General features: G+C 39.8%; 2 protein-coding genes across 4 annotated transcripts in view; one reads left to right on the top strand and one right to left on the bottom strand.

Moving 5' to 3' along the window:
• LOC126203742 (lanC-like protein 3) overlaps positions 1-18207 on the bottom strand; it is a 93874-nt gene extending 75667 nt beyond the window's left edge. The window contains exons 1-2 of the mRNA XM_049938109.1: positions 18059-18207; positions 17491-17918 (exon numbers count right to left, since the gene is read on the bottom strand). Of these exons, the coding sequence (XP_049794066.1) occupies positions 17491-17869 (379 nt within the window). The 5' untranslated portion in view covers positions 17870-17918; positions 18059-18207. The remainder of the gene's footprint in view (positions 1-17490; positions 17919-18058) is intronic.
• The window catches only part of LOC126203743 (novel acetylcholine receptor chaperone), a 60541-nt gene continuing 57337 nt past the window's right edge, over positions 18184-21387 (top strand). The window contains exons 1-3 of one of the 3 annotated variants that reach the window (XM_049938110.1): positions 18184-18482; positions 18991-19129; positions 19287-19393. In XM_049938110.1, coding sequence (XP_049794067.1) covers positions 18372-18482; positions 18991-19129; positions 19287-19393 — 357 coding nt within the window. In that variant the 5' untranslated portion in view covers positions 18184-18371. Of the gene's footprint in view, positions 18483-18653; positions 18874-18990; positions 19130-19286; positions 19394-21387 lie in introns of those variants that run through there. The other 2 variants (XM_049938111.1, XM_049938112.1) reach the window with 2 other exon arrangements.

Raw genomic sequence — 21387 nt, 5'->3', positions numbered from 1 at the left:
ATGATTTACTTCTTAAGATTCTTTCATGGTTTTGAAAGGTATTTTTGATTAGGGTGCTGCAGCTGTCTTATGCTTTTTTCATGTTAGTTTTTTTGCTCTTTTGCTTGTAGGTCAGCTTAAGGTGCTAACAAAGTACTAAGACAAAATTAATTTGCACGATGCTTTTCTGTCATTGCCAAAAATTCTTTCAACCAGTTTGCAATTTACTAGCTATTTAGCATGACATTTCTAGGCATACTGTGCCTTTATTTTATCCATTTTTAGTACTAAAACAATATCCAGCGATGTAAAAAACTCCGCATTAACACAGGCACCATAGGCAAACACAATGCATGTACCAGCAGATTGATTGCTACTACGATGCATAACAATACAGGAACGAAGACAGAATATTGTGTATTATAAATGTTTAGGTGATATAAATTCTAGAGCTAGTAGATGTTAATAAATTAAATAGTGCTATTTCCGTATGCTGAATGGATCAAGTGGTTTTCAAAAGTAATTTTACCATAAAACCACCCTAATATGTATAAGATCTACCATAATCCTCACTAGCCACTAGACAGATACTCAAAACCACCCGATTCAGTGGGAAAACCATTAACTTGGCAGCACTGGCACAGTGATAACACACAAGTTCAAACATAACACAAAACTGAGAAATATGAGTATCCATTCTACATAATGCGCAGGGAAGAGGAAAAAACAATTTATAATGAGTCGAACACGACTACCTGATTCCTACAAACCCGCGAAGTATATCAATTAAAAAGGCTAATAAGCAAATGACTTTCCACAATTGGCCAAAAACCGAAATGATGTGTTTTCAAAACAACCATCTTAGGTTTGACGACCATTAGCTAAAAAATTGGGAGAAATAATGGAATAATCGGGAGGCGAAAAAGCTGAAAATCGGGAGTCTCTTGCTTAAATCTGAAGAGTTGGCAGGTATGTACTATCAGGGGAAGAACAGTGGTTGTCAATAGATGGGTATATCTAATATCAGAAAGCACGTGCAGTGAAGAACGGATAAATGAAATCAACCCCCTCATCTAAAGAGGGAGCAAGATGAGCAGAAATACGAGGAAAGCAGGGTGGCGAGACATACCTTCTCTATCCTCCCTTTTCACTGAAAAACCAGCAGCAAATTTCTGTAATGAAAACCAAAACTTTACATTAGAAAAGGTTAGCTTACATCAAGCTGTGCGAGTGTGTGTCGAAAATGTGAAAGTCTGTCAGTCATTTTTGAGCACCATTCTATTGGCAAGGTTTCTCAGCTTGCTCAACATTCCTTTTCTCCTCGCTTATCTTTAACGCATAACTGGAATGCCCTTTTAATGGCCTAATGCAGCACCAAAATGGCAGGGTAAAAAAACAATAGTCATTGAAAATCAAATCCAGTTAAGATCAGTGAGATGCTGTGCAGCTTTTAAGTCTCTACGCATTGCTTAACAGTCCTAGCACTTCACTTACCAAGGACTGATGAATAAGATGAATGTCCGCTTCTTCTTGACTGCTCCAACTGCATTGGAGCGCTTAGCTCCTCCCATATGGCCGATTATGGACATCTTCCCCATTTGCTGAGAAGGAAAGACTTGCTGCATACTGTGTAATATGCCTGGAATTCTGACGTCTTGTGGGCCTTGATGCCCTCAAGCCTCTGGCCACTCAGCCATGAATTTCATCTTACTTGGTTTCACCATGATATAATACTAGAACACTGCGAGTTGTCACGTGACTGAGGACGGAAAGTTGTTTGTTGACAACACTCACGCACCAGTCAAAAGCTGGTGCAACTTCAAAGGCAAGATGCAACACAAGAAAGAGATCTTCCCAACAAGTCATGGATATCTCTGGCAGATTCTTTGAAATCTGCGGCCCCGGACTGTGTGTTTTTGGGGTTCGGGTTGGGTTGTTTGGAGGAAGAGACCAAACACCGAGGTCATCGGATTAGGAAGGATGGGGAAGGAAGTCGGACGTGTCCTTCCAGAGGAACCAGCCCGGCCTTTGCCTGGAGCGATTTAGGGAAATCACAGAAAACCTAAATCAGGACGGCCAGACGCAAGATTGAACCGTCGTCTCCCTTAATGCGAGTCCGGTGTGCTAACCACTGTGCCATCTCGCTTGGTGTGTTGAGATTTTGACAAATAATAGCACATAAATATTTGAATATTTTTCTACATGATAATCATGTGGAATCTATCGTGATGTAGGAGTAACTGTAGACTTATGGTAATAGAATGATATAATTTTTTTTAAGTCTTTGATAGCTGCAGAAATGAGAATTAGTGTGATTTCGCAACAAAATCAGTGGAGAAATTACATATTTGTTTTTATACCGAAAATGTGATTTTTCATAAACCTTTGACTTGAACAGGCCAAATTTCCTATTGTTTCAGGATTCTGTCACAACTGCAAGTGCATTAGGCTGTTAGTGAGGTGATATTGTGCAAACTCCACTTTGTTTTGCCAAAGAAAGTAAATGTTAACAAGGAAACAAGAGAAATGTAGCTGTTGCTCAAAATTCGCCACTTCTGAGAGAGAAGTTTTCAAGAGGCAGCAAGTTTTAGTTGCTACAACTATAATGAAGGAGCTGGACCAATGACCATATCAAAAACATGCAACAGTACCATGAAATACCCTGTTTGTGAAAACTGACACATGAACATTACACAATAAAAAACAACAGGGCACATAAAGAAATGGTTGAAAAATTTCTAGACAATATTGCAACCATGGACCACAGTGTTGTTATAAAAACTAAGATACAAAATTTTAAATGAAGTGTCAGAAACAAATTCTTTGTTTGCATGATCATATTGTCTGCTTTGTAATAATTGAAGATATTTTAAATCCGCCTTTAGAGCTACCGTAAAGAAAACAAAGCTGCCAAATGAGGAAATATCTGAACAATTTGCAAGCAGACGGTGTTTCCTGGAGTGAGCAAAAATCACAACTACTAACATCAACATCTTTTGTAACAAACTGTTTTTAGATGGAGAAAGCAAGTCAAATGGTATATGTGTTTCATTAAGACCACTGATGTTATTTTATTTCAACACAATGAAAGAAATCTGGTGACAAAAATATGCATTTCCTTGGAGTCGCAAGACAGATTTAAAATACCTTCACTGATTTCAGAAATAACCTCAGAAAAAAGTAGGCCTCTTGAAAGAAGCGTATAAGGCGGGGAAGAATAGTGTAAACCAACACTATACGTGGCTGCCAATAAAATGTTGGTTCTACATGTTCACTATTGTCAGATAACAACCACTGTATTATGTCTGTTATTTTTCAGGTATTGAGTGATTTTTCTTTTGAGAAATATATCAGTACACTATGTACAAACTGCCAGCAACTGCCACAATTTTCCTCTTCTTATTTTTCTTACTTTCTAATATATAAGCTATTTTCGAAGTGCCGAAACATACTAGAACACATAAAATGTCTATAAAACAGCAATATACAAAATACTTGTGATAAGACAGTTGCAGTTCGTGAAATTCATTGCCCACGGTATCTGGCATGCCGAGGAGTACCGCAGTCCTGGGCCCATGAATAAACCACAAAAATCTGCCTCATTACACCACAAATAAACAGAGCTGGCCTACGGGCAGACCTGTGAGACTAGATCCGACGGGCAAAGTGGGAAACAAGGGGTTTCAGGTCGGCAGGCCTGATCTGTTAGATACCTGCAGAAATGGCCTGAGGTTTTGGTTCATTGTGAAAATCCACTTGTGTGGCCAGCTATTTAAGAGTCACAGACAGTATGTTGATGAAATGAGACCACAGTGATCAATCCATGCCACATATAATTTATGCGAATTCTCTGAGAATTAATAATAATGAGGATAGATAGCAACTCACTGTAAAAATGAACTCTGAGCCACAGACAGACACACAGAAAAGGCAATCACACTCTCAAAACTAAATTTTCGGCTGGTGGCAGCACTGACTGCAAACTGGGAAGGGTGGTAGGAAGGGGAGAAGCAGTAGGATTGAGGGAGTAGGTAAGTGACGCACGTACTCAGCTGCGCCCAGCCAGCAACGATGCACGACGTCTCAGTAAAGAAACCATTTCATCTACTGAGACAAAAACGAAATTTTCCCAGTGTTTTTCTTCTTCTTCTTCTTCTTCTTCTTCGAATTTCTCTGATATTTCCCAGACACGTTCAAAATTCCCTGATTTCCAGAACTTGTACAACCCTGGATATTACTTTGTTCATTTCCAGCTCCTCAATTTACCTTTTCTCACAAAGTTTTACACTATCCACCCCAAACTAAGTAAGTGCATGAACACTTCCCACAAATCAGCCTGTTGCTAAGGTGAGGCTTGCACAATTACTGAAAACTTGCACACCTTTACGAGTACCTAAATATATCTTAATAATAGCTGTAGTTATAGGACCATGAAATGGTGCATCATATTAGGTATTTATAGGTGGGATTTTGCCTTGATTTTGGCAGCAGGAGTCTTCTCTAGCTTATAACTTGTTTGTTTTGTTTATAAGTTCGCCTTCCAGTTTGTAACTCCTCTATTACTATTTCCCATTTGGCAGCATGGATACAACGCCATTAACAAAGAAGGTTTCCAATTGTGTAGTTTCTGTGACAGAACTTCAGGCCTGCAATGTCTGCACCATGGCTCATCGTGAAGATCAAAGAAAGAAGCACGGGGTTGGCTGTTGCTGACTTTTTTGGCTTTGTTTTACATAGGCTGGTGTACCTCTATGGCTAAGGTGAGAGCACAAATTTGAAAGGATTTCTTTTGCCTCAGTCAACAATTTGTTTCTGTGAAAAATGTGAAGTTGCACCACGGTTTGAAGTCCATGTTAATCTTTAGGCCTTCCTGCAACTCACTGTATAAATAATTTCAATGGCTGGAGGAAAACAAGGTCATACCATATCCAACACGACCATACCTGACAGAGCGTAGCAATATTTAAGCCAACAGTCAGTGCCGATAACAACTTTACTTTTTGTAGATGTGTACATTCAAACTGTTCTATTGTTCTACAAGTAATCAATAACCAGTAATTATTTCAGAAGCAGAAGCAGCACCAGCACCAGCACCAAGAGCGACTATTCCTGCTTCAACTATAAAATGCGAGGAATATCTAGAAATATGGGCCAATTTCAATCAGTGACAGCAACAATACTATCAGTAGCTCCATAACCAGCTCAACCAGCATATAAGCTTTTCTAAAAATCAAAGGAGGACTTTGACTCATACATGTCACCCCTCCATGAACTTTAGGATGCATTAAAATACACGCAATTTGGCTTCAAGTAGATCACTTATTCTGCCATGGATGAGACTAAAAATACTCTTTAAGTGTTGAGAAAAATGCCACCCACTAACCCGATCTCGTAACCTTTTGGTGAAATCAATGATTTTCTGCTCATATTATAATAGGAAGAGCCACATCCCTGCAGCTTCACTACAATTCTATTAGCTGTAGCAGCAGCAGCTGTGACAACCAGAAACGGTCACCAACCTGTACAGATATATAATTTTATGTTCTTAATTTCTGAGTGTTAACACGGATTCTCTCACGTGTGTCTTCCAATAATTAAGAATTGAAACTAAAGGTTGGGTTGGAGTTAGACAACACACTGAAAAGAAGGTCGTTGTGAAATGAGGACAAGTTTGGATTGGGGCAAGAATAGGAAAGACATCAATTGCATTTTAACAATGAGAACCAACTTAGCATTTGCCCCAAATGATTCAGGAAAACAAAAATCTGGATGGCTGGAAGAGTTTCAAACCCTGTTCTTCCCAAATCAAAGTACAGTATCTTACTCATTACATCACTATGATTTGTGCTGTAACTATAAGATTCCCTGATAGTGAAAGTCCTAGCAATTGCACAAACATTTAAAATGTTAAAAATTCCAGTAGATTTTAGAAACAGCTGTTGTGTAGTGGGTACTGCAGTGCTAGTATTATTGATATCAGCACTGCATAAAAGTATGCACCAATGTTATTCACCACTGACTTTGGCAATGTTCTCAATGTCAAAATGTTCCACACTCTCATACAGATACTACTACTGGTACATCCTAGCATCTTCATTAGGTTGTTTTTGGATGTGTGATAGGATTTACTGATCCTGCAGCAACAGCGACCAGTAGTTCTGTACAGTGTAGTATGTGAGTGTTTCCCGCTGGTGTCGTGCCACGAGTTTCAATTTCTCGCTGTCAAATTAGTGCCATGCCAGCCACCAGGTGTGCTGTGTTTTGTCTACAAACTTCATGCCATCTACTCTTAGTTTACAGTAATTTATATGTTTATGTTTACTTTATGCTGAGTTCAGTGATTGCACATAGACCTTATTAACAAATCAACAAGAGACTTATTCGTTCTCTTACGAGTTTGTCTTGGCATACACGGTGTCTAAATGACATTCTGTAGTATTTGACCTACAAACAAGTAAACTCGTTGTCATCCCAGTGAAGGAGATATCATTTGTGCGTTATTTATTTTTTATATAAAGAGGCAGGCTAATGGTTGGATGGACCAGACCTAGCCCTATGGTCAAATTGGTCACGCTGGTGTGATTTATGCCTGCCTGACGCACAAATTAGAGAAAGTACTATCGCAGAATGATGGAAAATCCTGCAACGACCGACACTGCTGTGTCCACACTTCCTGTACAATTACTGCCTTTCTGCCCTCACAACCCTCCACTCTGGTTTGCTCAGATCAAATTAAGTTCCTTCTATACAGGAATAACCGCCGATGCCACAAGTTTCGCACTGATTGTGAGCCAACTTTACTATTAGTATACTGCTGATGTGCAAGATGTGATGACTTCACCACCAGAGTGTGGTTCATATGACCATCTCAAAGCAGAGCTAATTTTTCACATATCTTCTTCACAAAAATAATGCCTCCGCCATGTCCTGATGCACATCAGGGATCGCGAACCATACCAGTAGTTGCGGCATTTGTGAAGCAAGGTTGACACTGGTGTGGTACTGCACATCCTGCTGAGAACCACCTGGAGTAGTCAGTTGCCACCTGCCATTAAATCAGTCATTGTATCACAATTGAACATGCCTTCAGATGCAGTGGCAGAGCTAGCGGACAAGGTGTAAGACATGATATAACCTACGCTTATCAATGTAACAACTGCACCCATTACATTGATATGCATGGGTATCTGCCACGCTATTGCGCGCTGACTATGATGCTCTGATGGGAAAAACGGACGTACTGACACAGCAGATCGAGCAGTTGTTATCTTGCTGTGATGCTAGTATAGACTATGGCTCATCCAGATTCCAGAAGTGCTCACGCAGCAGATTGTCCAATGCTTTGATGACACTTGGGACAGTAACACAGCAGAAGTATGTTGGTACCACAGCAGATTTGGTGATCAAGCACATCACTGTACACACTCCTGTATGTACCCAAATGCCAGTGGCAGTCAGATGTAGATGCTTCGTCTGATTGCTGGTCTGAGTCACTGTGTGCGTTTGTAAGTGATAGACATAAAGGACAGAAATACCTGCTCAACAATGTTTCCAATCTGTGTATCTTCCTGCGAACAATGATACGCTGGTGCAGGCCAAGTACACCATTCTGTCTAGCTGCTGCAATTCTTCTATTGCAACATACAGAACACGCCAATTTGAGTAGATTCTACGCCTGTACTGGGCATTTGTGTGGGCTTTCATGATCGTGGACGTCGCAGAGTCGATGACAGAAGCAGACTTCCTGGCATACTACAACCTTCTGCCTGATATACCAATACAAGCCTGGTCGTCCAAACCACCATAATGATACCTGCGGGATTCCAGCAACTTGCAACCACCCAATCCGCCAAGCTGATTGAAGCCGCAGATGGTGAGCACACAACTTTACCTTGAGATTTTCTGACACTGACGAGATCACCAGATATGACTAAAGATGTGAAACATAGCACCACGTACTATATAAAGACCACTGCGGGTTGTCTGATATCTTGTAGGTCATGACAGTTAGCCCCAAATCGCTTAGCAATTGCAAAGGCAGAATTCAACAGCACGGTTCGAGAGAGCATCATGCAACCGTCCAGTAGTCCTTGGTCTTTACCACTGTTATCTAGTGCCAAAAAAGTGTGGTGCATGGTGACTTTGCAGAAATATAGAGCTGCAGTGGCAGATCATTATCCAGTGCCACAACTCTGCGATTACCCCATGCACCGAGTCTGCCAGCTTGCACAACATGCTGGACTGCACCAAAGCTTACATGCAGATACTTGTCGCCAAGGAAGACGGCCATAATTACACCATTCAGCCTGTTTGAAAGCAAGTTGATGACATTTGGCCTCAGGAACGACGCATAGATATGACAGAGATTTGTCGATTTAGAGATGCAGGACCTGCCATTATGATTTGCTTACCTTGAGGACACATCTGTATTCTTGGGCTCACCAGAACATTGCCAGCTTTGCGTATAAGCTTTCAAACAGCTGACAAATACAGTGTTGTTCTCAACACAGCAAAGTGTATTTTTGGACAGCGACAAATCAATTTTCTTGGCAACCACATTATTCCTTCAGGCTCCATACTGCTACATGAAAAAGTGGAAGCCATTCTGAGGATCATTTGGCCTTCCACAGCTAAGGAGGTGTGATGATTTCTAGGCATGCTAAATGTTTTTCATTGGTATCTACCACTGGCACCAGAAATTCAACAACCATTAATGGCTGTGCTCGCAGGTCTGAAATGCAAAGGGAACACAGCAATAACTTCAACAGATTGCATAACTGCTGCATTCAAACACACAAAAGAAACGATAGTGAACACTGCATTGTTGGTGCAGCACCCTGAGCTAAGCATGCTGTTAGTGTTGATGGCAGATGCGAACCAGACAGCTGTTGGCGCTGTTTTACAGCAACACGATGTCACATGGCAACCTCTAGTCTTTTACTGGCGAAACTGTCAACACCTCAACAGACATGGAGTGCATATGCCCACCAACTGTTTGTGATACACAAGACCGTCAAGTACTTCTGACCTAAGATGGAAGGCCATTAGTTTACAGTCTTCAATGACCATAACCCACTCATGTTTGTATTTTGACAGTACAATGTCAACTGTTCGCCACAGCAGCATAACCAGATCACATTTATCGCACAGTTCAGCACAGACATCCAACACATATCTGGGATAGAGAATGTGGTAGCACAATGTCTCTCCCAAGTCAGTAGAGTCTCCATGACTGTCTCTCCCAAGTCAGTAGAGTCTCCACCACTGACTATGCAGACCTTGCAGAAGCACAACGTACCGACCACGAACTGCAAGAGCTGTTGCAGGAAACAACTTCATTGTTAGACTTGTGATTAATCAATGTTCCCTGGACTGGGATCCAGTTAAATTGCGATGCGTTATCAGGAAAATCTCAGTCGCTTTTACCAGCAAGGTTTTGGAAAAATACTTTTAAATCTTTACACAACTTGTATTAACCCAGCGCGAGATCTACATTACGACTCATTGCTTATCGCTTTGTGTGGCTAGGAATGAAGAAAGACTGCCAAGAGTTGGCACGATGTTGCATATAATGTCAGCAATGCACGGTCAGCCAGCATGTATGTGCGCCAATCAGCAACTTCCCCAACACTACCACTAAAGTACATGTGGGTGCTGTGGAACCACTACTGCCTTTGAACTGTTAATGGTACCTGCTGACTATGACTGACCAATTCACCTGTTGGCCAGTAGCTGCACCTGTGGACAACATCTCTGCGAAAACTTTGGCAGATGCCTCGCTGTTAAACTGGGTATCATGTTTCGGCTGTCCTCTGTATTTTATGACAGATCATGGCAAGCAGTTCGAAACTGAACTATTCGCCAAGCTGGCTGCATTCTTTGGCAGGACCCATCACAAAACAACCAGCTATTACCCTGCAAACAATGGAATGATAGTGTTAGCACCGAACACTAAAAGCAGCTCTAATGTGTCACGCTGCCAGGAGGTCAGAAGCTTTACCAATGGTTCTACTTGGCCTACAGAATGCATGCAAACCTGATCTGGATGGTTCCCTTGCAGAACTGGTGTATGGAGAGTCACTATGACTGCCTGGCAGATTTGTAAATGTGGCTTCGCAGCCTTATTAGCCTGTCACTCACCTTATTAGAGATCCCGTTAAGAAGATCTGACCTCCACAGAGACAGAACTGTAATCCACAGAGACTTTGGTACATGCACACACACATAATGTTGCTTTCTGATGGTGTCAAACCGGACCTACAACCACCATACACCGGGCTGCACCATGTCGTCACGAGGGGAGATCACACCCTGTATGTTCTGCTAGCTGTAAACACACTACCATTACAATATTCAAGGTCAAGCTGGCTTTCATCTTCAATGAGCTACCCCAAACGAGACTCAATGGACAATGACTCGCCTAGCACCTGGTCCAGCAACAGCAACTCCAGCAACAGCAGCAGCACCAGCCACTTTAGCTCCAGGGGAACAGCGCACTATGAGATCTGGTCGACGCGTCCACTTCCCGGTGTGCTTCCTTGTCAGCACTCTGCTTCTGCTGAGGGGGTTGTTATTGCGGCTGCGTCCAGCATTTCAGTGCAAGAGTGTTTCATGTGCATGTTGTGCTGTATGTTTGATTTTGCACTGTAAAATTAGTCCCGTGCCAGCAGCGCCATTTTTGTCTATAAACTCTGTGCCGTTTACTCTTAGTTTAAAGCAATTTATATGTTCATGTTTACTCTATGTTGAGTTCTGTGATTGTGCACAACTCTTAGGAATGAGTCAACGAGAGTCTTATTCGTTCTCCCACGGGTTTGCTTCTGTATTACTTGACCTATGAATAAATAAAGTCATTGCCATCCCGGTGAAGGAGATATTGTTTACGCTTTATTTATTTTTATCCAAACAGGCAGGATAACTGGTCAGATGGGCCAGACTCAGCCCTGCAGCCAAACTTTCATTGGGAACCTACATGTAGATACTGTCACCCACATCAATACAGATTGCACCAATGGAAAATACCAATGACATTTGGGTAAAATCAGGAATCTAGGACTCCTCTAAAGTTGTTTCTTTATGTCACAATTGCCAATCCAATTTCACATACACATTACGTGCATGCTTCACTATCTCTTGTACATCTCCAAATCTGCATCCACATAGGATCTCTGCCAGTGTCACTGCACACCATCACACAGTCAGCTGCAATAATTAGCCTATTTCAACATAGATCAGTTACAATTGCTCCACTCTTTCTTTGGTAATAAATCATATGATTTCAGTCAGGAAGTCTTTGTTGCATTTGGTTTCACAATGATGCATGCTATGAAAAATTCCATTTCAAGTTCTGGACAGCTTCTGTAAGATTGTGCTATGAATCATATCGAAACACATCAACACACATAATTTTGCCACTTACTCAGTGTTAATCTTGTTAAAATATGCAGTTAAAACAGAGTATGACAGACAACAGGCACAGGTCCATAACCAGTATCACCAGCCAATTTTATAAAATGGTACATCCAATCGCTAATTCATATTGCATTTTTCGTACGAAGAAGGCATGTGTTTCTAGAAAACAGACTTAGCTGACACTTACCTACAGTTAATATTCACCAAAATACCTCAGAACATTTAGTAATAAGCAGACTAACATGTATCACTGTAAGCACATGGCTTTCAGGAATACGGAAGTGTCCAATTTCACCCGTCTGCTTTGACCCATGATGTCATCAATATGACGGAAATGGCTATTCTAAGTGTCTCCAGTATGGCGCCTATGATATCACTACATACACACAGCAACAAATAAATGGCAAATACATATAAGTAAGCCAATAACATCTCCCTCCAAAAATACAGTCAAACTAATGAGGCAACCATGGGAAACTGGGGGTTTTAGGGAGGGGACAAGCTAAATATAACAGTAAAAAATACACACCACAATCCCAAGCAAACAAAAAAATAATAATTACAAAACCTACAGGAATGGACACTTCTCTTGACCTATATAGGTCAATGACAGCTGACGATACCAAAACACCAACACCTACAGCAAAAACTGCGGAAATGGGAATCAGACATTTCCCTTTACCACAGCTGATGGTACCAAAACACCTATACCTACATATAACACTATGAAAATAGGAATCGGTCATTTCCCTTGACACACACACACACACACACACACACACACACACACACACACACACACACACACACACACAGAGAGAGAGAGAGAGAGAGAGAGAGAGAGAGAGAGAGAGAGAGAGAGAGAGGACACCATCAAACACAACGAGACGAATCTACAAACATGACCTTATCAAACTCCGCACCGTAATGTTGTCACATACCACAACACCCTTACGTCATGGGTCAAAGCAGATGGATGGAATTGGATGCTTCTGTTGACCCTGGCTTTCTTCATAGCTAGTGCATCTGCAGTTTTCTCGTGGCAAATGGAATACAGATATAATGTTATTGCTGAAGCCTCCTGAAGTAAGTATTACGAAAATCTACAAGTCCTGTTCAGGAAACTGGAAGACACCCGGCTACAGACATTATTTATCCTCCTACTGGCAGAGTGGCTCCAACACTAGTTGCCAGTTATATATCAAGGATTCTCATCTGTAGTGGACCTAAAAGAAGATGGGCAGATTCTGACTTATGTGCAACAACAAGTGCATGGTCAGAGGAAGAAGACAGTCGTCTACTTATGCTGCCACCTGGTAGCACTGCTGATGGGGCCATTATCATTACCACATTGAGATACACTGGGCCTTTTCAGTTTCTACAAACTGGAAAGGGTACGTGATGGAGTTCTGAAGCCCCATCTCCCTTTAAGGTGCTTTCCAGTTTATTTGCTCCTCAAATATCCACTTTACTTCCCAATGTCACAACTCTCCTTGTAAAATGAAGCTGTTTCAGCAATTCTATTTCAATTTCAGTTAGATATAGTGCTCATCTGACAAAGAAAGAAATAAATGTATTTCATCTACTTCTCTGTGCAAAAGTGCTCTTGCAGACTTATCACTGATTTCAAGAGCCATCCAGAAGTAGTTGAGAGCACTGGTAGCAGCAAAGGGGGGGGGGGGCAGATATCCTCCCTTTTTACAATAAAATACACTCAGAAAAATTAGCAGTCTCTGCTATATTCCGCAATCTTTCAACTCTGAAGTCCATGTCATTTGAGAGTGAGTCTGCAATAGCTTACCTGGTGACTCATTTGAAATACTGGACATTAATAAATTACTTTATTTAATCCCATTTTCATCCAATGAGTAGCTAGAAGAAGAAACTAGGCACAGAGGAGGGCACATGCTACTCTCTTTTTAAATTTTCTTGTATCTGTTGTGCCAATAAACAAAGCATTCAATTGAGTTCCACACTGCACACAGAGCACTGCTTCCTTGCAAACTTCACATTTTCTTTGTTTCACCTATGTCATGCTTTCAATCAAATGTCCAGTCCCAAAATCATGAGTACAACCGAAACATGTGAAATCGACGCCTTCGAGTATGATGGACATATTGCCCTTTTTAGAGCAGAAGCAGTGGATCACTGAGCAAGAAATGCCCTCGCCACCATCTTCTGAATTTGAACAATGGAAAGTTTTTATTTGTGAGGCAGCAGATGACGTGGGTGATGACCACTGCTATGTCTATTGCATTGGTAAATAATGGGAAGTAAAATTTCATACCTCTAATTCTCACAGGTACTTCTGGACAGTCCAGTCCAATTTGTATTCTGCAAACGATCTTGGCTGTGGAATTCAGCAGCTTTGTTCTATCTCTTTACTTGCCTTAGTAGATTCAATGTCTTGTGGTGTGACAAGAGTTTTACAGCACTTATTTTTCCACATTACTGTCATGAATTCAATGTTCTTGTCTAATATACAGTTGTATGTTCCTCTTTGTTTCTTTTTCATGCTGTTCTACCTTCTATGGGACAGTTACTCATTCGAGCAGTTTCCTCATTTCTGAAAGCTCTGTAATTAAACATAATATTGTGAATAAGTTGTCAAAATAGATTCTGCGAAGTTCAGGAGATTACAGAACAGGAATTCGGTATAACTGATCCGCCCTGTCTGGAAACTCAAATATCACTTGAGTCCTTTGATATTATTACACAGACTTGACATACGGTAACAGTAACTGCTTCGGGAACACCATTTGGCACAGAGCGAGGTGGTGCAGTGGTTAGCACACTGGATTTGCAGTGGGGGGGGGGGGGGGGGGGGACGATGGTTAAGACCAGCATCCGGCCATCCTGATATTTCTAAGTCGCTTTAGGTAAATGACGGGATGGTTCTTTAGAAAGGGCACAGACAGCTTCCTTCTCCATCCTTCAGTAATCCTATGGGACCAATGACCGTGCTGTTTGTTTCCCCCCACCAATCAAACAACCAATCAACAGCGCATGCCCCACGGTTTGAATCTGAGCCTCACTAGCTTCCCAGGAATGAATTGTATTTGATAATGATGTCCATAATATCAAACCATTTTCTGATAAATGCTCAGCCTATTAGAAAAAACTTGAAATTCCATCAAATCCTTATTTAGAAAGTCCATCATGGGATGAATTTCTCAAAGTTTATCCATTCCATCAGCTGAGATCCCAGTCAGAATGTGTGTTACCATTTAAGTGAAGGTTGTGCTTCATCTCCAGTTATCTGTTGCAGCTTAGACATTGTCATACGCACTTCGTGTCTTCTTCACTCCAATATAACTGTTCCTGTGGGAAAGTATGGTATTCAGTGAAGTGTAATATCCCTAAAAATGTTTTTATGCATTTACTGGATAAATCGAAGCAGTGATTATTCTTCTATGTAGCATACCAGACATGTTCACAGGCAATCAAGTCCAGTACTTGTTCATCAGTTCTTCAAAGCACTTAACTGCAGACTTTTATTTTACTACTGCTACCAAACTACATTATCTTTGTTCAATTTCTGCTAGATCAGGGTAGGTTTTATTGCAAGTTGCATCTTCTGTTGTCCAAATAGAGTGATATTAGCTCTCATTTTCTTCTTGTAATGGCCTGCATTTTCCTCATCCTCTCTTTCTTCATTAGTATGAACTTCCAAGGCACCTGGAACATCAGCCACCTGGTACATCCAATATATTTCATCACCACATCCACATAGCTTGTCTTTACAATCTGAAGGGAGCTAGCCAATGTCAATGGTCTCATTCCCTTCATCCTCATCATAAGAAGAAGCCATGAAATTTGTGACATTTACAATTCCTCCAACTTGCCTTATAGAAACTGCTTTATAGTAATTCTCTGGGCCTAGGTGGGAAAAAGAAAATGTTGTTTTAGGTGGAACATGCCATGAGCCCCAGATGGGGATCAAAATTCAGAGAGCTCTCATGTGAAAATAAACCTCAGAAATAATCGAATAACATATTCTACAACGATTACAGAACACTGTTTTGAAAATGTTCAACTCTTCTAATTCTGAAAAACTTTACTTCTTCACACAAATAATACTGTACAGCTTACTCATTTAACAGCAACCAACTCACAAGCTTGATAAATGCCAAGACAACAATGCAAAATACTAACAACTGCTGCCAGCATTATCTGAAATAAAAGGACAGAGCCCCAAATGAGGATCACGGCAGTTAATGGGTTAACATCACATTAATAGTAAGATCACTAGCGTATCCTTAATCAGCACTAGTGGATGAGAAAATGAGAATTAACAGACTTTAACACAGCTGAAGGACCTATTCTGCCATTCACAGGACGTGACTTATGGAAATCATAGGAAACTATGCTTGCATGTAGTGAGTGGTACTGAAAAATAGAACTTTGCAAGTCTAGTGTAATTTTGATGTAGAAGTGTGATGGCATGTGTCCATTCTCCACATCTGTTTAATTAATTGGCATACTGCAAAAACCAGATTATAAAGGTAAAAAACATTGTAGCCTACTTAATGGGTATGGGCCTATCATGTAATTCAACCCGAAAATAGTGTCTAGACATCTGTCAATGTAGTATAATGTAAATGGATACATAAAATATCTACTCAACAAGCAGCGGCAGGGAAACACACACGCTAAAGTATTTAACACTTACAAGCTTTCGGAGCCAGTGGTGCCTTCTTCTGGCAGAAGAGTAGAACGGGAGGGAAGAGGGATAAAGGAAACGGACTGGAGAGGTTTAGGGAAAAAGTTACAGATTAGAAAAGCCACTCAGAACTGCGGGATGAGAAGGAAAGACTTTTCTTTATAATACATAGTAGGCCTATGTATATTTGACATCTCTCTTTTTGCAAACTATCTATGGGAATAATTCTGAATCTTGAACACCAGGGCACCATTACTCATCTTGAAACTGCATAGTCACCACAAATTAAAGGAGTTTAACCCAAAATAGGCCATCCTGCTCTTTTGATTAATATTCCATTCAGTGTGAATAAAATAGAACACTGAAGTATAACAGCCGCTATCCTACATATTTTTATAGACAACATTGGTGAATCTGATGCTTATGTGAACTGTACATTAGCATAATGATCAGCATACACTGCTGTTCAAGAACTTCACAAAGAATGTTGTTGCTTGTTTTCCATCAGAATATTTTATATCTGTTTCGTGATACCAGTACTACTGAGCTATAATTCTGCAAAAATGTATTGGGTTTGTTATGCCTTTCTATGGAACTATGTAAATTTGATTGCATGTAAGTCTCATAAATGCAGTTACTAATTTTGTAAAAATTGTAGTTTTCCACTTTTTTGTAGTTCAACATCCTGGCAACATTGAGAGTTTGGGCACAAACATATTTAAAAATGAATAACGAAGTAGTCATGGGACAAAGCAGGCATTCAGTATCAGTAGGTACTGTTGACCCATTACAACTGTCATCTTAGGCCTATTGTAGAGCTTACAACTTATCATTACCACGGAAACATTTTTTTTTCAATTCCAGCATTTACAAAATTTATGGAAATAAATTAAATATATATCTAATCCTTCTTACGTACAGTATCAATCATCGCGTGTTTCATGTACAACAGAGTATTTTTACAGTCCATGAGGCACATTGTTCTACACACCATACCTCCGTGTCTTTATGCCTAGCCTATTTTTCGCCAACTTTCAGCTACTTATATGAAGGCTATGTAAGACATTACCAACATTTCTACTGTAGTATATTGTGTGACACCACTGAATCAGTTGATACAAGCTTTCGGAATCCCATAATGGTTTTGTTAAACTGAAAGCTTCAGTATTTGATAACACGGGGCTCCAGTTATTTGTTACTTCTGCTTGTTTCCAATTTGTGGAACTCCAACTTAAATATGTCAAGACATATGTCCGCAACAGATTGAATGCCAGACGCAAAAACGGAAGCCCGTTCCCAGCTTTAAAGTTAAGAACTGTGATTACCAAAGACAAAATATTTTACATCTATACGAAATATGCTTATGTGCGTCACGGTGTCACGACTAAATTCGAGTACAATACGTATCGAATTCTTCGGCAGACTTTATCACTTACCAACAGACCGGTAGAGCACAGCGGCGACTGCGTAAGTTCCAGCGTTTCCCAGTAGAAATGCTGATCTTTCCTGTGGATCATTCTCTTTGCGTCCAGCATATTCGAGAGCATACTTCATATATTTCAGCCCCAAGTTGCAAAATTTCTCTTTGTTTTCTCCAAAATGTGGGTTGGTGCTCAAATGATATAGCATGTAAGCGACGCCGGCACCGCTAACATACAAACCACCATCCACATCTCTTGCTGATGGGGGTTGTTGTTTAAGGCATTCATTGACGCGTTCGTTGATTTTTGGCAACCAGTCACTCGGTGCAACTGCGAATTCTCTACTTTTCCATTCTTCATTGTTATTGACGAAATAACGTTTAGGTCTGCTCATTTTACTACCCGTGACGAATGTAGCGACAACTGCCTTAATAAAATTGCGCCTGTTCAGAAAAATACATATTTTTAAGCTACATGCGGTTTACAAGACATTATGAAATTCTGTAATGTCAATAATACATCAACATCATAGCACCACTACAGTCTTTAACGTAATTATGAATCCTGTCACAGAACTTCCCACCTCCCAAAGTTTTTGACAACTCCGTCTATTAACGCACTCCCTAGTCTTCACTCTGTGATATAGAAGGCTGTGGATTTGCTCCGGTTTCAGTACCTTCGCGTAATTTTAAATTCGCGGTATGGTGTTCCTACGATTATCATTGATCTGTGCACTATAGTTCAGAAACACTCGAATTTTTTGGAAATAACTGTCAGGTGATCTCGTGTTTGGACTCACGTATTAGCACCAATCACCGCTCATCGTTACGGAAGCAATAACATAGAATGCGAAGTTCTAATGTGTGCGATATGTAAAATTAGCGCTAGTGGCCAACATGGGGTCGATTGTGTTGAAAAGTTTATCTGTGCTGCTTGGAATATTTTTTATATTTGTGGGTATAATGAAAATGACTTCAATCATCAGCAAGGATCTTCACAAAGATTTGGTAAATTAATTAAATTTTATATTTTTGTGAGATTTTTAAGGAAATGTATGAAAGTATGATTCTTCAGCTCCTGTTTCGCGACCACCCTACAAACACTGATGTGTGGCAAGTTGTCTACGTTGTAGGGTCCGTAATTGTTGTCAAGAACCATTAAAGCATTGTTAAGGAATCAGTATTTGCCTTTATGGAATAAGGTTTAGTGGGCCGACGAGAAGAACGTTTTTAACTCTTGTGCAGATGACCTTGGCAAAATGCCTTTGGCGAAGTCATGTGAAAGAAAATGTGGGCCAGACGGGATTTCGAGTTATTTAAAGAGCAGCTGATTCTATAATCTGACGCAAATTATGCAGGCGTGATGTACTCTATGCTCTCTAAAACACAAATGAATGAGGCAGAGTAGAAACTGAACTGACAGTATCCACCCCTTGTCACTGGAATAAAATACTTAATCCTCAGAACCAGTAGTCAGAAATACTGTGTCTTAATTATGTTCTTATTTTTGTTTCAGAGGAAGGAATACGTCAAGTACGCGAAAGTATTTCCTCTTTCCGAGTTGCTAGATTTTAAAGTACCATCAAAATGGTATCGTAGGGCAGTAGGTACACTAGAAATAATTTGTGGGCTGGCGATGGCCTTTTTTCCAAGCAGTAAGTAAACGTATTCTATTACGTAAAAATATAACCATTTTTTGAGTTCTCTATCTGTCCCTTTCTCTAAATGGATACTTCTACACCAGTAAGATACCATTTGATAATTTGTTCTGGTGGTAGTATAATATATATATATATATCAATTGTGCTGCAGATTCTGTCAAACAAGGAGCAAATATAGTCCTCTTGCTGATGATGATGATGGCTGTGTACTCCCACTACATGGTCAATGACAAATTTGAAAGAATTGCACCTGCATTGGTGAGTGACAGTTGATTTTTCATAATTATGAAAATGCTGTCTGAGACAATACCTTTTTGAAATAACAATAATAGATAACACAGTTTCTCTAATTCATCTTAATGCAAGATTTTATCATTTCACGATTAATGGAATCACTATGGAGACAGTAAGTTTTTGTGAGATATTAATATTTGCTAGTTATGTGCAATTGCAGTAAGGAAAAACACAAAGTTCCCTTTGCAGATAAATTGACAACTGTACCTTAACATTGCCTCTGTAATGTGTTGCAAATCAGTCAGCCCTTTGTTAAAAAATAATTGAATTTATAATAATTAAATTTGAAACAGTGGGGCAACTCTTCTTTCTTCTAAATACTGAATTGTGTAAACTCAAAACATAATGACCAATAGTATGTAGTATGAGATAAGGGGGATCACGTGACAGTTATTATACTACTACTGCTACTACTACTCCATACTTGTAGTTAGAGACAGTCATTAGATTTACTCGTGGTATAAAATACTTTTTTCTTTTTACAAATAACTTATTCAATAATGTAATACCACACCATTCACTCGTATCTCACTATCAGTCACTGCACACACTATGCATGCATTGTTTCGTAACACTTCACTCACTACACACACAAACACATACACGCTGGTGATCTCTGGGCCATTTTCTGTACCACAGCTTCCCATTTGCTATCCTGAAAAACTGAATCAGCATCCCTCTATAATGAGTGAGTTGTTGAGCTCAGAAAGAGGAAGAAATGTTAGTATTGTGCAATGCATAGCTTGGGGATAAGGAAAAAAATACAGAACATTATTATTATTTATTTGTATAACATGTTTTTTACCAAAGCCCTGCTCTGTTTTTATCTAAGTAATCCTTCAGTGTATAAAATGTATTGCATAACATGTATTTTTAGCTGCCTTTTTAAATAAGTGTATTTTTGCAATTTCTTTTATGGCAAATTTGAGTGCAATAGTTACCAACGTTATTTTTAATGTGTGCGACTGACTGGTGAATGTATTCACACAGAGCAGTTAAAATCCCCAGCGTTTTGAACACATCTTTAGAATGAGCTCGACTACCATTTTTGGTTATGATTCTTGTGGCTCTTTTCTGTAGTTTGAAAATTGTGTTCATATTTTGTGCATTTGTTCCCCAAAAAAGAATGCCATAGCAAAGAATTGAGTGTACATATGAATTGTATGCAACTAAAAGACATTGCATGTTACACACTGATGACAGGATTCTAAGGGCATAACATGCTGGTGACATTCTGTTGGCAAGAACCTTTGTGTGTCCGCACCACTTCAACTGAGAATCAGTATTCATTCCTAGAAATTTTGCATTTGTTACACAGTCTATAGAGGTGCCATCTACATTTAATTTAATATTGTCATTTTCCCTCTTCAAACTGAAATTCATGGCATTAGTTTTCTTTATGTTCAATGTCACTTTATTGCTTATTGAGAAGTCATAAACTTCCTTGATAGCTTGAGGCATCTGAAGCAGAAAGAATGGAAAAGGTAACAATTTTCTAGCTTTTAGAGACATTTGTTTGTTTATTGGGCATAAAATGCATAATTAGAAGAGAAAGAGCTATGTTAATAGATTGAAATAGTGTTGGGAAGAGAAACCACCCAGAATTTCATGTTCATATATGTTGAAGGTAAGATTTCAACTCACAAATAATTATGATGAACTGCATCTAGTGATGAAAAGATAAATGCCTAAAAGTAGAAGGGAAAAAATTAGTAAATAGAGGATAAAGTAATTAGATTTTTTCTTAGGTGTGGATGTTGACGATATTTGGTTTATGTGGTGCTCAGCTGCATGGTCATCAGTGTCCTTACAAAGTCTCAATTTGTACATAGTCCAGTCTAACCACTGTCACAAATGATGATGATGAAATGATGAGGAAAACACAAACACCCAGTCGCCAGGCAGAGGATATCTCCAACCCGGCCAGGAATCGAACCCGGGAACCCATGATCCAGAGG

This window comes from Schistocerca nitens, chromosome 9, assembly GCF_023898315.1.
Source record: "Schistocerca nitens isolate TAMUIC-IGC-003100 chromosome 9, iqSchNite1.1, whole genome shotgun sequence".
NCBI classification, from domain to species: Eukaryota; Metazoa; Arthropoda; class Insecta; order Orthoptera; family Acrididae; genus Schistocerca; species Schistocerca nitens.
This window is presented reverse-complemented; position numbering and strand designations above follow the sequence as displayed.